This window comes from Alligator mississippiensis, chromosome 2, assembly GCF_030867095.1.
Source record: "Alligator mississippiensis isolate rAllMis1 chromosome 2, rAllMis1, whole genome shotgun sequence".
Lineage (NCBI taxonomy): Eukaryota > Metazoa > Chordata > Crocodylia > Alligatoridae > Alligator > Alligator mississippiensis.
The window spans coordinates 271,663,602-271,679,762 of record NC_081825.1 but is presented as its reverse complement, the minus strand read 5'-3'; the positions used below and the strand labels follow the sequence as shown (position 1 = coordinate 271,679,762).

General features: G+C 40.9%; 1 protein-coding gene across 3 annotated transcripts in view; it reads right to left on the bottom strand.

Moving 5' to 3' along the window:
• SPATA7 (spermatogenesis associated 7) overlaps positions 1 to 16,161 on the bottom strand; it is a 74,102-nt gene that overhangs the window by 45,013 nt on the left and 12,928 nt on the right. Inside the window, exons 1-4 of one of the 3 annotated variants that reach the window (XM_019481689.2) lie at positions 10,002 to 13,495; positions 8,704 to 8,784; positions 7,058 to 7,150; positions 3,101 to 3,148 (exon numbers count right to left, since the gene is read on the bottom strand). In XM_019481689.2, the coding sequence (XP_019337234.1) occupies positions 3,101 to 3,148; positions 7,058 to 7,094 (85 nt within the window). In that variant the 5' untranslated portion in view covers positions 7,095 to 7,150; positions 8,704 to 8,784; positions 10,002 to 13,495. Of the gene's footprint in view, positions 1 to 3,100; positions 3,149 to 7,057; positions 7,151 to 8,703; positions 8,785 to 10,001; positions 13,496 to 16,161 lie in introns of those variants that run through there. The other 2 variants (XM_059723153.1, XM_059723154.1) reach the window with 2 other exon arrangements.

Genomic DNA, 16,161 nt, shown 5'->3' with positions numbered 1-16,161 from the left:
AGAAACTGGAAAGCCCAGTAGTACGTGATAAGTCTGGGCCTTAGCTACAGGGCTTGAACATTAGGTTTGTAAAAAACATTTCCAGATATTCCAACTGTATTCATTTTTCTTGCTTGTCTAAAAATGTTTTTCTGCTGTAACTAAGAAACATCTTGTTCCAGTTGTGTTGGCAAGATGAGATTTTCTGCATGTTCTAATGAGATACAAATAAGCTAGTTTCAGCCCACTTTGAAAATAAGATGAAAGAGCAATTTATTGAAGATTTAGTATACTGTTTTTACTAAGCAGATGGGCAAAAACAGCAGCAGTAGCAAAAGTGAAACATTTGCATTGTACACTGGAGGGAGTTATATACTGTATCTATAATTAGGGGTGTGCAAAACAGGCCATATTCAATTCGGATTCAGCCCAAATCAGGGACAGTGATTCAATTTGTTGAGTAGGATTACTGTCCCGATTTGATTAGGCCAAATCCGAATCTGAAGATTTGCTGCTGATTCAGAGAATCAGCAATTTGGCCATAGACACAGCTTTAAATATTTTTTCTACATACCTCGAGGTACCAGGTGTGGCTCGTGAATGCTGCAATGGTGGGGTGGATGAAGCGTCCCACAGGAGTGCGGGGGGTGGGGCCACGTGCTTAGCAGTGAACCCAGAAGTGGACTGGAAGTACTTCTGGTCCACTTCTGGGTCTGCCACTGAGTGTGCGGGGGTGCCCCCCGTGCCTCCTCAGCTCGGTGATCAGCCGCGAAGGGACCCTGGGTGCCCCCCCCAGACCCAGGAGGCAACAGTTGCTGAGCTGGGGGGCGTGGGGGACCCCCTGCACACTCCCTGGCGGACCTGGAAGTGGACCAAAAGTGCTTATGGTCCACTTCTGGGTCTGCTGCTGAGTGCGCTGGAGACCCCCCTATGCTCCTGTGGGACGCTTCATCCACCCCAGAATCTCAGCATTCACGAGCTGCCTGGTACCTTGGGGTATGTAGAAAAAATGTTTAAAACTGTATCTATGGCAGAATCGTCGAATCTTTCTGAATGTCTTCGAATTGATTTGGAGGGTTCCAATTCAATTCAGAGAGATTAATGGGTCTCCTGATTCAATTCAGATTCAGATGCGGCCACCAAATTGGGCTGAATCTCTGCAGAATCAAATCAGCGACTGAAGCTTCGCACAGCCCTATCTGTAACCACAACAAAATACATAGAAAGTGGTCTGAGTAAGATGAACTGAAAGGAAAACAGATTATACCCAGGTCACTCATCTGAAATAAAACCTTCCCCACTCAGGAGTACGCCTGCTAGTGTGATTACAATTATTGGTTAAGATTAAGGTTAATGCTCAGTCACACCCTGTGGCATGAATTCATATTATTTGGAAAAATATACTCCAGTGTGAAATGTATGATATCATATGTCCTTAGTGCAGAAGTGTTGTTTTTAAAAAAAAATTAAAATAGCAGGGCATTAACTGAGTTTGGAAAGACCTGACTACCACACGAGGTGTGAGATGCATCTTTGCTCAAAGAAAAATGGGACATGGGGACAGAGAAGGGGAAAGGCCAGGCAGAGGCAGCAAGAGAGAACTGTAAGCAAAGGCTTACTTTGTTAAGGCACATAGGTAAGAGTAAATCCTTCCTACATCAATGGCAAACTGTCAAGATCGGTACAGAAAAGCTCTTGATAGAGCTGGGATCTCAAGAGAAGGAATCATACCTCGCAAGCTGTGGCTCTGAGGACAGCTGATCTGAAACTCTATCACAGCTGTAGTAATGTCCAGTGACCCTGCTTTTCTCCACACTGCATCCTTGAACACAACAGGCAGTAGAGCTATAGATAGCTCAGACCCCTTTGGCAAGAATATCCTCAGTGAAATTTTATGGCTGGAAGAGAATTTGAACTCCCCTGCACTAGGCCAGATATCCTTTCCCCACCAACACTGACTTGTGACCAAGTACAAAGAAAAGTGTCTTTGGTTGTAGCTGTGTTGGTTTCTAAGGACATAGGCAGGCAAGGTTCTTTGGGTAGATGTGATCTCTTTTATTAGACCAACTGAGAAACAAGAAAAGAGTCAGGATTCCACCTTGAGAGGAGGAAGTACTTTGCAGCTTCCTCCCATCCACAATGAATACCTGAATGTAACTTAACATAATCTCAGCATTTGTTACTAATTACAATACAAAAAAAGAAATACAGAAAATCAGTAGTGTTTAACTTGAAAAGGATATAGTGCAGTTAGAGGAGAAATATCTTTGCTAATGAGCCACTGAGATTCATCCACTTTAACTGATGCTCTTCATTTAGTACAGTACTCAGTAAATTAATTATTTGAAAGTCATTACCTTTCAGTTTCTTCTATTGTTACAATAGACATTCTGTCATTACAAATAGTCCGAGACATAGAGACACAACTACTAATGCTGATAAATGCAGTTTGGCCCAGGGAAGTAGTTATCACTGCCTGATGGATGTAAGATATTTTCTGTGAAACAAGCTAATAGGGTTCATTCTGGTTCCGGCCGTGGCAGGCAGGTGTCCACATTCAAAAACCATCTTCAGACCTGGTGTTAACAGGCACTTTTGCTGAAAGCCTCAAAGAAAGTAAGGGCATAGAGAAATCAGATCTCCTCCCCATCCCAGGTATGGTGCCTTCAGGTTCAGGTCAGGATTACACCACATGGGTAGGGAGGTAGAAGAGAGAACACTACAGTGCTCCACCTTGTGATGCATCCACTCTCCACTTTAATCTCCATAGTTCTCAACAGTTGACTGGATATATTTCATTAACATTACATTTATTACACAGTATTTCAAAGATAGGAAATAAAAAATATTAAGGGACCATGCAGCTGTGCAGGTGCCTTACTGTGTAACTGTGTGATCTTTTATCATTACCTTTCCCTGCCCCGTCCTTCCTTTTTCATTTGTGCTTCTCACTTGTGTTGTATTGTGTTATATTTTTGCCAGGGACAAGGATTTTTCTTGTGTTTCTGAGGCTGCTATCATAAATTTTAATGCTGTAGAGTTCAGGGCTGATCATTAACAGCAAATAAAACACTACTTTCTAAAACCTTTATAAGAATTAACAACTCAAAGAAATACTTACATTTGATGCTAGCCAATCTGCTTTTTGGCACAGAACAGTCTACAGCAGCTGAAAATAAACACAAAATTAAAAGGAGTGAGTGATTCAACTTCCTTTACTTAGCACTAGCTATGGTTAGAACAAAATATCTTCAAAACAGCTCTGAAAGAAGGCTTATTCAATTAAAGCTTAGCAGTTTGTCTGTTCTTTAAATGTGTTTACTATGTAATCAAATCAGTGGGTTTGTTATAAAGGATTCAGTTAAATGCCAAAGAAAAAAGCTTGATGCTGAGCATTTAAATGAGCATTCTCTGTACACACTTCTATATGTTTGCAATTATGGAAAACAATTTAATTAAAACACAACACTGCCTGTAGCTGTATACCTGAAGATATTGCTCCCCAATGCAATGCAGTTAATAAAATATATTTGTTGACTTTAGGCTTTAATGGATGTAAAAGCTTAAATATTCCTGTCTTTAAAGCAAACCCTAAGGATACGTGTAGTGATGCTTGGATAAGGAGGAATATAGGCATTACCATTTACAGAACCTTGTCTGAGAAGGACCAGAAGATGGCAGAATATAATGCATATCCAGGGAGGTACTGGAAAGGAATGTCTTCCTTACATTAGGTAGATTCCAATCCAGCAAACACTTAACTACTTAACTTTAAGCATGAAAAAAGCTGATAATTTCAGTTGTGCTTAAAGCATGAGCATTAACAATTACAGAATTGAAACTCTAATAATCAGTTTGTGTCACTAAAAATGAGAATGAGCTACAAAATCATGAGAAACAACAAAAACCTAGAGTTTTTCTTTTCTTAGTATTATGCATATTAAATTTTAAACATACTGGGCATGTCTACATGTGCACTTTGAAGAGCAGTAGCCTATTTTACTGTACATTGAAGTGTGTCATAAAAAATTGTGATTTTATGCTAATGCACAGTAAAATAGGCTACTACACATTAAGCATCACTTAAACACTGCACATCTGTTACCACACAATAGGGCAGCCTAATGCGCATTTGTTTAGTACCTCACATTGGAGGTACCAAATTTAATGCACATTTGTTTAGTACCTCACATTAGAGGGCTCCTATACATGTGCAGGGACCTGGCTGTTTTGACACACTGTAATTACAGTGAGTCAGAGCAGACTTGATTAAATCAGACCAGATTTGATTAAGAATAACTGAGTTTCCTGGAGTTTGGTAGTTACCATGTCCAGCAGACTCCACCATCACGTATATCAGCATCCCTGCACTGAAAAATGGCAACGGAGCACTTTAAATAGCTCATTCAACAAGCTTTAGTTCAAAGCACCCTGCTGCCATCAGCACAGGGATACTGATACACATGATGCTCTGGGCACTTTTAATTAGCATAGCTCTTGGAGCTAAGTTAATTAAAGTTCGCACCCCCTGCCCCCGCTCTCTCCCCCTGCCCCCACACTGCCTTCCAGAGTACGTCTATAAATGCCCGGGGGTACCAAACTTAATGCGCATTAGGAAAAGCACCTTAATGCATGTGTAAACACACCCACTGCTAATTAACTGCCACTTCATACTCTAGTATGCAACTTAAAAATGATGTGAAGCATAGCTTTGTAACCTATTTTTCACTTGATTCTTTAATGCAAACCTATTTTTCATTTGATTCTTTAATGTTTATAAGCAATCTTGCAGAAGGGCATGATCACAAATTTTAAAAATTTAATAATTATTTAATCTTTGTAGAAACATATGAAAGTTGCACAAAAGACAGGAGTTAAATATTTATTTCATGTAATTTAAATGGAAAGAGCACTGTTTCAGGAGCTAGAAGAGGCTTGCTGGAAATCTAAATTACACCTTGGTACAAAAACATGAAAAATGCAATACAAGGTAGGAGACTTGGGATTAGCTGCATTTCAATTGACAGAAGAAAATGAAAATGTTGTGCATGTAAAGATACCATGCAAAGCAGACTGTAAAAAACCCTACTCCCAGATTGTGTTTGCATTCACAAGCAGGCTACTTGTGCAACATCTAGCATGCAAAATTAAAGACTTTTTGCACAGGAACCTGCATTTCAGTGAGAATGAAGGTCACAATACATTCCTTTACTTTACTGCCTGTGTAGACTTGACAGGATTCATTTTTTATTGGTAAACATTAATAAACATTGATTTTACCTCACAATCATAGACCGACAAGAAACTATTTCCATTGTTAATAATCAAAGCTTATAGAAAGGTGACATAAGAAAAATAATGGCTGATTGGATGTGTGACAACTGGGGGAGCAGTCCTACAGAACCACACTGACTGTAGTTTGGACTGTAACTCCCAGAAACCCCAGGGGACTGAGAAAAATGGAAGACGAAGCGACAAATTGGACAAAGGAGTTACAAGCAAGCAGACCTGGGACTGAAGGCAGCTCTGCCAGTCAGCTGGCAGCAGTCCTATAGTAGTTACGTTTGTTATTAATAAACTGTCTGCCCCCAATGCCTCTAATTTCATACAATCCTGAAATTTTAAATTAATAAAAAAATTAAATAATGCAATTACATGGTTAGTGAGAAAAAGTGGATAATAAAGCAATGCAGAATAATGTGATTAACAGATTATAAGGTGACAACCCCTAGGAAAATTGTTCCAATGGTTTATTACCCACATTGATAAAAATGTGAACCTTATTTCTCATCTGACTGATGCTAGTATATTTCTGTAAAGTATTAATCAGGATAGCATACCATCTTTGGAAGAATGCTGTAGGAGCAAGAATCTTGGCAGAGATCCAAGGGAGAAACAGAAGTTCTTGGCTGAATTACATTAACTTGTATACTAGCAATGCATTGGTATGGACAGCACAGTCAATATTCTCCTTCCCATCATATTTTCAAGAAATATTGCAAATGAGACACGTATATTAACATCATACACTGAAGCTACCGGGTCATTTTCCTAAGCATGACATGTCCACTAACGCTAGTGGTTTTTTAATTATTAACTTCTTATTCGTGATGTTTTTATGATCTCATGGTGAAATCATAGGATACTTAGGATAAGCAGTGTCATTTTCCACCTTTCCTTTAACCTTCATCCCATAGCAAGCAAAAGACTAGAGGATACAATCACAAGGGTGAGACAAGAAGAAAGGACAAGAGGACTGGATTCTCATTTCATAAGGAAACAACATCTACACACGGAAAGACAATGGTTGCCTACCTCCATTATAAACTCGGTGTTATCAGACACCCCAAATGAGCCTTGTCTTTTCGCAGACAAAAGCAATCTTCCTGATACATCTCATGTGTTTTCATTCTTATGTCAGAAGAAAATGAAGGTGTTGAACTAACCTTTGCTCTGGATTGCCAGGTTTCCTAACATTTGTTCTTTGAAAAATGTTACTGGAGAATCAGAATTTACTTATATGTAAAGAACATCTGTTATTTGCACTACTGTAAAAATAATAATTAATAACATGTCATCATTTATAAACATTTGGGGCAATTTTCAAATCCTGAATACTCAAAACTTCAGTGTGATCTCCCAGTGCTTAGCAACTTTTAAGATTATGTTTCTTTTTAATGATGACAATTTTCTAAGTTTATTCCTAAAGCAACTCATCTATTTTTGCTATGATATTTGCACATTTAAATAATACTTTTGTCTTTTCTATTACTTTAAATCACCAATTAAAAAGTGAAATGAATGCACGTAGCATTAAACACATTGTAATCACACCAATGAATAATGAAAAAGGAAATTCATATAAAAACAAACAATACACAGTTACTGAATTTATTTTCACAGCTTTGTATTATTATGAAGCAGCTTTTACTCAAACTGATGTCAGCAAGGAAATGAACCAGGAAAAAATGAAATTCTACAATGCAAATCATCTATTCTTATGACAGGTCTATTCCAATGCAAAGTGAATGATGGACCTCAAATTGGATTCAGAAGGCTCATTTATGGACATTTTTACCTTTGGCTGAAAGGATTTTGTTATAATGAACAACCATGTGATCCCTGATCAGGTACTGCTTACACAGGCTCCGAGAGGAATCAATGCAAAAAGCTGTAAAATTAAAACACATTAATATTATAAAACCTGGTGTAAAAATGCCTAAAAGGAAAGTAGTTATTATGTAGTTCAAACCCAAACACTATTCCAAGCAAGAGCTGCCCACACAGCAGTCAATGTTAGATAGTGAAGGTCACAAGATCTCCAAGATTGACTTGCTCCTGCCTTTGCCCTGCCAACTTCAGGCTGGATATGCATCAAGGTGACATCTTTCCAAAGAGTCAATTTCAGAAACAGGGGAAAGGGTACTCAGGTTTTCATTCAAAGATTTTATTTCCTCTTGCTACCCTTTCTCCTTCCTCTGTATCCAAGCACTCATTCTGATTCCTGCAAACTCTAAAACAAGGGTTCTCAACCTTGTTAGACTCCAAGCAACACACCCTAACTTTTGTGAACTGACTGACACAATACCCTAGTTGAGAATCACTGCTCTAAAGAAAGCACACTGCAGGCTGGTGCTCAAAAGAGTGTGCTGTCTCCTCCCTTTAAAGGCTGGCTTGCAGAGCATGAGAATCTCAAGTCCAGCTGTCTTGCTACTCAACATCCCCACACATTTTCTTTCATCCATATTAATAAGCTGCCTTGGTAGGATTTTATATCTAAAATGTTGAGTTACTAAAACTCATTCCCCCCTCCCCCACATCATTTCTATCTCATTCAGACATAGCTGTTGAAAGAACAGATAGTCTGTGATTGTACAGGGGCAGAAATAACACTTTTAAACAAAGTTTTATTGCAAATAAATAACAGAATGTGTATATTTTCATATATACATTATATCATAATATCATATATTTAAAGCAGTTTCCTCCCCCAATTCACTTACCTACCCAAAATAGGGCTTGCAGGAAAATATCATTCATATTGTTAGAGTTATTAGAGATGTTACAAATCTATGTTGAAAAGATAAATTTCTAAATTCAGGGCTTTTGGAGTAAGATCTTAAACTGAAAGGTGCTCATGTTAGTGGGAGTTCAACATGGTCAACAATTTACAGAGTTCCCAAAGTCTAAATTGCTACTTTTTAAGATTTCTTTGGGGCACAAAACTTCTAGGTTAGACAGGCCCAAGAAATCCCCACAGTTTAGAAAAGTTTAGCTTACAGGGTTTATGTAATAGAGATGGGGTTACTTGCAAATTTAAAGGTTCTTAAACATGCTAAAGTGCTCCGCTGAATGGGAGGCAGTTTCTTTCTTTCTTTTCTGAATGGAAACAAACTCAATATCATATTACTATGCCGTGTTCCTCATTCTAGTAAGACATTACTTGATAGGAAATAACTATAGAGCTATGCTTAATGATAAAATAATAGCATTTGTTTACTTTATTGGACAGTAGACATCCTAGCCAACAAAAGCACAAGGATGTTTAAAACCTTCTTGTTAGATAAAAACAGAAGTTCTTTATCGTCAAGTAAATTTGCAAATCATTCCTGTTAAAACTTCTGGAAAACAAAACTTCAAGTTAAAAGTTTCCATGAAAACATATTTAAAAAACGTATAACACAATCATGCAAACCCTTTTATGAAATCACGCACTTTGCTTACCATTACTCTTAGTACTTAAGTGTCCTTTAAATGGGCTTGCTGGACCATATCTGAGAATCGCAATGGTTGGGTATTCACTCCCTTTAACAAAAATACCAAGCAATTAGAAGAGAAGGAATATAAATGCTAACACACTACAGCATGTTTTCTTTAATGTACAAAGGTCTACTTAGGCTGTTAGTAGTAGCTTGAATTTGTGGCAGCCAAGCAGATCATTGGAAAAGTACATTTACTTAGTGTTATAATGAGAATGGCATACAACTTTGTCACAATTTAATGATCTTCCCCTGTTACTTAAATGCTATGACCACATATGACCACTATGATTTATATTGATTTACAATATTTAAGGACCATTAGATAATCAAGTCCATCCTTTTCATGGTCCTTTACAGTCCACCCAAATACCTCTTTATTTAACCTAGAAAATTTAGGCTGGACTAAAACACAACTTGTTTTTAATGATTCATTTGGGATTATTTCCATTACACCAAATGATTTACAATATAATCTTTTCAGGCAACAGAAGTTGATATAATTTAGCATCATATACTACTGAACTTAAACCTCTAGTAAGTCTGAATATTTTAATTAAACATCCTGTACTACCTCCTCCAATTGCAACATCTTTGCAATCAAAAGAGTTTTTCACAGAAATAGACTATATTTATAGTGATAACTTGATTTTATGTTGATAGAGATCATTTAAAATGATTAACTCTACAGTATCTGGAGGAACAAGAGAACAAGTATCACAGGATCAAAGCTTTGTTTTGAAATAAATGTACTGACAACAAACAAGATTCCGTTCCTGAAATAAACATACCGTATTTGCTCTACTTACTATTGGTTTTAAAAATTAACACCAAATTTCAAGTAACATGTGACTGTAGTCAAGGGCTCAACTAGTAAATAGGTCTCATTCCCATTTTCTTTATCTCACCTGTAGCTCTCATGAGAGTCTGAAATGTTATGCATGTTTACTTGGCAAGTTATGGCAGTCTGTGTGCAAGTAACACCACATGACAAGGTATGCAGTCATAAGTAGAAAAAACACAAGTCTCACATGCTCTGTGATGTCAGAGGCTGAAAGTAACCAATAAGTGGATCCTGCAAGTCTCCAGTACACCTACACTATATGAAATGTGTTATTCCCTTTAATACTCATAACTTTAAGAAATAAGATAAAGCATTGTGATGAAAAAGATTGTTCTTCAGCGTAGAAATATACAGTACACTTAAATGTTTAATTTTTAAAGTATTTTGTTTTTTAAATTCCCCAATTCAAGGTGCTTCACCTTGGGAGTAGGGACGTAACTTCTCTTACTCAAGTTAACACCCAAGGACTAGCCATCTCTTTTCTCAGAATATGAAGAGTTAGTTTACTGTGGAAGGCCTCCTCTCCTTTTTTCCTTTATTGTATCTTAATTCCCTGGCCTGTTTTCATTACTTCTATGACTGAGGTCCTGGATGACTGGAAAAAGAAAATATAATGTCCATCTTTAGGAAAGAGAAGGAGAATACAGGGAATTATAGAACTCAACACCTGGAAAGATCATAAGAAAGTAGGGCTGGAAGGGACCTCACAAGGTCCTCTAATCCAGCTACCTGCTCCAGACAGGATCATCCCTAATGAAAACATCCAAGTGTCTTTCTGGCTCTTGAAAATTTCCAGGGATGGAAATTCCACAATTTCTCAAGGTAGACTGTTCCAGTACTTGACCAAACCCATAGTCAGAAAATTCCTCCTAATCTCCAACCTAAATTTAATCTGATCCATCTTTAGAGCATTGCTCCTAGTCCTGTCCCCTATGGCCACAGATAAAAGACCATCTTCATCTTCTCTGTTAGTGCCCTTCAGGTATTTGAAGACTGTTATCAAATCTAGCCCCAGTCTTTTCTTCTCTGGACTAAATAACCCTAGCTGCTTCAGCCTTTCGTCATAAGTAGGGATCTACTTAAAACATGCAGGGGGGAAGCAAATATCACAGATTGCTTGCAATACCCAGTGCTATTTTCACAGCCTTTTCATGGCAAGCCCCCTCTCCCCTGCTGCTGATTGGTCAAGGGGCCACAGCAGCCCCGCCCCTTACCACTAACTGGTGGAGAGGCTTGCCCTTCATGTGGCCCCGCCCTTTGCCACTTATTGGTGGAGGAGGGTGGGGCCAAACAAAAGGCAGCCCTCTCAGCCAATCAGCAGCAGAGGGAGGAGGCAGCAGTTCTCATCTTGGCTGATGTAAGTAAAAACTAGTAAGTTTTTTTCCCCCAGTGATTCTGTGCAGAATTGCAGAGAATTTGTCTTGTGGTGATCACAGAAACCACTTTTTTTTGCAGTTTCCATGAAAACTGTGAAATTGTGAATTGAGTAGATCCCTACTCATAAGTCTTGCTTCCCAGATCCCTAATCATTTTGTTGCTCTAAACTGGGCTCTTTCTAATCTGGTCACATCCTCTTGAAGTATGGGGCCCAAAACTGGACATAGTACTCCAGGTGAGGCCTTATCAGTGCTGAATAGAGAGGAAGAATCTCCCTCCTCCACCCCAGTCTGCAAGACTCATCCCTACCAACGTCATGGAGCAGGTCCTTAAGGAATTTATTGTGAAGCACCTAGAGCAGAAAAAGTGGATCAGGAACAGCCAGCATGGATTCACCAGGAGCAAGTCATGCCTGACTAACTTGATTTTCTTCTATAAGGTGGCAGGCTCAGTGTGTAAGGGGAGAGCAGCAGATGTCATATATCTTGACTTAGTAAGGCTTTGAATAATGTCTCCCACAACATTCTCATTAAAAAGCTAAGAAAATACAGACTTGATGAAAGTGCTGTAAGGTGGATACATAACTGGTTTAATCATTGTGCTCAATGAGTAGACATTAATGGTTCACTGTCTACTTCGGAGAAGGTATCAAGTAGGTTCCCCAGGGATCTGTCCTGGGTCTGAGAGCACACTTAACAAATCTGTGGATGACACCAAGTTGCATGGAGTTGCAGAAACTCTGGAGGGTTAGGGCTAGGAACCACAAAAACCAGAAAAAACTCTCTACATCAGCCAAATTAAATTTAAAAGGTTAAGTGTAAAATCTTTTACTTGGGACAAATTAATTGCATGCACAAACACAGACTGAGGAATGACTGGCTAGGCTGCAGTACTGCAGAGAAGGAAATGGGGGTTACAGTAGACCATAAGCTGTATATGAGTCAACAGTGCGCTCTTATTAAAGAAGGCCAACAGAATACTGGGTTGTATTAACACAGGGTTGGGCAAAATGCAGCCCGGGGGCCGGACATGGCCCACCAGGCCCTTCTATCCGGCCCACAGGGCCCCTAAAAATTTTTAAAAATAGTAATCTGCCCTGGGCTGCCTGTCATGCGGCCCTTGATGGCTTGCCGAAACTCAGTAAGCAGCCCTCTGTCCAAAATAATTGCCCACCCCTGTATTAACAGGAGTGTCACTTGCAAATAAAGGGACGTGATTCTTCCACTCTGGTTTGGAGAAGAGAAAACCGAGGGGCATTTCAGTCTTCAAATAGAATCATAGAAAATTAGGGTTGAAAGAGACCTCAGGAGCTGATCTAGTTCAATAGTTCAACCCCCTGCTCAAAGTAGGAACACCACCAACTATTTCATTGCAGCCATGGCACTTTTGAGCCAAGCCTTAAAAACCTCCAAGGTTGGAGATTCAGTGACCTCTCTATGTAACCTGTTCTAGTGCTTCACCACCGTTCTAGTGAGAAGATTTTTCCTAATATCCAACCTAAACTTCCCTTACTGCAACTTCAAACCATTCCTCCTTGTTCTGTCCTCTGCCACCACTGAGAACAGTCTAGTTCCATCCTCTTTGGAAGCACACTTTAGGAAGTTAAAGGTTGCTACAAAATCCCCCTTCAGTCTTCTCTTCTGCAGACTAAATAGATTCATAGGTTCATAGATATTAGGGGCTGGAAGGGACCTCTCAAGATCATCAGGCCCAGCCACTTGGGCAGGAAAGACTGCTGGGGTCACATGACCCAAGCAAGGTGAGCATCCATACATTTTATGAAGATATCCAGAGTAGGTGATTGTACCACCTCTGGGGGGAGTCTATTCCAGACCCTGGACACTCAAGCTGTAAAGAAGTTTTTCCTTATGTCTAATCTAAAGCAGTTGTCTAGCAATTTATGAGTGTGCATCCTAGTCTTCCCCTGGAGAGCCCTGGTGAACAGACTTTCTCCCAGACCCTGATATGTGCCCCTTATATACTTAAATAAGCCCAGTTTCCTTAGCCTCTCCTCCGAAGTCATGTGCCTCATTCCCCAAACCATTTCTCTTGTCTTCCGCTGGACTCTCTCCAACTTGTCCCCATCCTTTCTATAGTGGGGGGCTCAAAACTGTTCACAGTACACCAGCTGTGGCCTCACCAGTGCAGAATAGAAGTGAATAATTAATTACTTACATCAATCTGCTGGCAATGCTCCTACTAATGCAGCCCAGTATGCTGTTCACCTTCTTAGCACCAAGTAGGGATGCAATGATAAAGACTTGCTTGGCCAATACCAATAGCCACATATTAACCAGCCATATCAGCCAATACCAATCCGATAGCCAATTTACAGGAATGCAGCCGGGCAGCTGGAAGAGCAACATCCTGCTGGTAAGTCTGTGGAGGGGGAGGAGGGGAGGAAATGGGTATGGGGGGTGGGGGTGCAGATTGAGGCCCTCATGGTGAGGGAGGAAGTAGAGCAGGGGCAGGGGCTGCCCAGCAAGGATAGTGGAATGGACCCTGGGGCCAGGAGTGGGATGGAGCCATGAGCAGTTTGTCCAGGGTGTGCAGAGACATGGGAACAGGGGGTGGGAGGGTAGGGAGGGGGGTGGCCCCCTGCTGCTGTGCGGACCCCAGAGGGAGGCATGACGGGACATGTGCCCCCCCCCAGATTTAAGTGTGGGGTGAAGAGGCTGAGGGAGCTCAAGCAGGGGTGGCACTGGGGGGAGTGCTTGAGGGGCTATAGCTACCCCAAAATTCCCCATAACCCCCCCTATAGGCACCCCTCCCAGCACCACTGCCAGCCCTGCGCAGCTGAGCCCGCCTCAAGTCCAGCCCCGGCCTAGCCCCACCGCTGGAAAGAGGCTGATGTAGTCACTGGCCCCAAGCCTGCAGCAGGCAGCCTGCCCTCTCCCCACACAAAGATCTGGGTTGGGAGGAGGCGCATGAACCCCATGCCTCTCCCAGGGGTGTGCACAGTGGTGGGGAGCTGGCCCCCCCTTCCTGCCCACCTGCATCCCCTGGACTAGCCACCTGCAGCTCTGTCCCAGTCCTGGCCCCATGATCCCATTCAGCACCTTGGCTGGGCAGCACCTGCCCCTGCCCCACTCTCTTCCTCACCATGGGGCCCTCAATCTGCATCCCCAAGCTCCTTCCCTCCCCCATTCCCCTCCCCCCCCCCCAGATGTACTGGCTGAATGCTGCTCTCTAAGCTGCCTGGCTGTATTCCTGGCTGTGTGCATGCCTGCACCTGAGCATATGCACACAGTATTTTATCAGTGACATTATCAGCTGTCCTGGCCAAAAAAGCCAATAGGTAATAATGTTAATTTTCCTTTTATCAGTGCCGATCCAATATGTGACCGATACATCAGTGCACCTCTAGCAACAAGGGTACGCTGTTGACTCATATTCAGCTTATTGTCCACTGCAACCCCCAGGTCCTGACTGTTTTGTCCTAAGCACAGGACTTTACACTTGTCCTTGTTGAACCTCATGAGATTCCTTTTGGCCCAATCCTCCAAGTTGTCTAGGTCACTCTGAATCCTATCCCTACCCTCCAGCATATCCACTACTCCCCACAGCTTAGTGTCATCTGCAGACTTGGTGAGGGTGCACTCTATGCCATCTTCAGGTTGTAGATGAAGATATTGAATAAAACTGGCCCCAGGGCTGAGCCCTGGGGCACTCCACTTGATACCAGCTGCCAACCAGACCTTGAGCCACTGATTACTACACATTGAGCCCAATGATCCAGCCAGCTTTCTTACAGTCCATTCATTCAACCTATACTTCCTTAGTTTGCTTGCAAGAATGCTGTGGAAGACAGTATCAAAAGCCTTGCTAAAGTCAAGGTGTATCACATTGACTGCATTCCACACATCCACAGAGCCAGTCATTTCATCATAGAAAGCAATCAGATTGCTCAAATACCTGAAGGGCAGTTATAGAGAAGATGGAGATTGTCCTTTCTCTATGGATATAGGGGACAGCCTAGAAACAATAGCCTCAAACTGCAGCAGAGGAAATTTAGGTTAGAGATTAGGAGGCACTGTCAGACTGTGAGTGTGGTCAAGCATTGAAGGGTTACTTAAAGAAGCTGTGGAATCTCCATCCCTGGAAATGTTCAAGAGCATGGTGAACAGACACTTGGCTGGGATGATCTTGCCTGGAGCAGGTGGATGGACTAGATTACCATGTGAGGTCCCTTCCAGCCCTATTTTCCTATGATCCTAATTCTTGGGTCACTTGTTACTTCCCTTGGACTCTCATCCTGTTCTAGGTTGTTTTTACTCCCTTCTCAGTTAACTCCCTAACTACACCCCTGCCCTATGTACAGACAAAGTAACAGTGAGGCTGACAAGGAGCAGCTCTCCAGCTGGGGCCTCAATCCTACAAAAAAGATGCTTACATAACTTTGACCAGATGAATAATATGACATGACTGAAGTTAAGCACTTGGGTAAGTGTTTGCTGTGTATGTTGCTCTAGGGAAATAGAGTACTCCATATGCTGATTATCTGTGATGGTTATACTAGCTGTAGACCCTTTTTAACTCTTCAAGGCTGCAGGGTTTAAAAAGACTTTAAATATGAAAACAAATAGTAGGAGTAAAAACATTTTCATTGCTGTATCTTCCTTTTAATGGTATCATTTCAGTACGGACAAATTTGATGTGTTCCCTTCTGTGTAATTACACTAGATACCATAGATCCTGGCAAAGTCACAATCATCAGATGGAATCTTTTGTTCCTAATGCCTGTGTTATTATATAGACTGGATTTCCACACCCTTTGATGTCTTAATGATCACTTACAGATTATACAGCTCCCTTATGGAAACTCTTTAACATGTTATACTTGACAAAAACAAAAATGCTATAGAAAGGTTTTGACTATTCCCTAGTATTGTTAAATTGACACAGGAAGAAACCTAAAGTTCTCCCTTGAAAAGAAAAAGAAACTACTTTGCATATAAAAATATGAGCTTCCTAATGTCATCAGGTTTACTATGTATTTACACACTGGATATTTGTCCTCTCTAAAGAATAAAACACCAGACCAACATTGTTCTTGTCTTCCAATATCTTCAATGTGCGTTTCCTGTCACCCCCACCCGATTTAGACCGCTGTTTCTTTTGACCCACTTGTTCAACTTTTTTGACTTATTGCAGCTCCTTGTCTTTGGCTTTCTATCTATGATCTTACTCCCCTTCATCTTC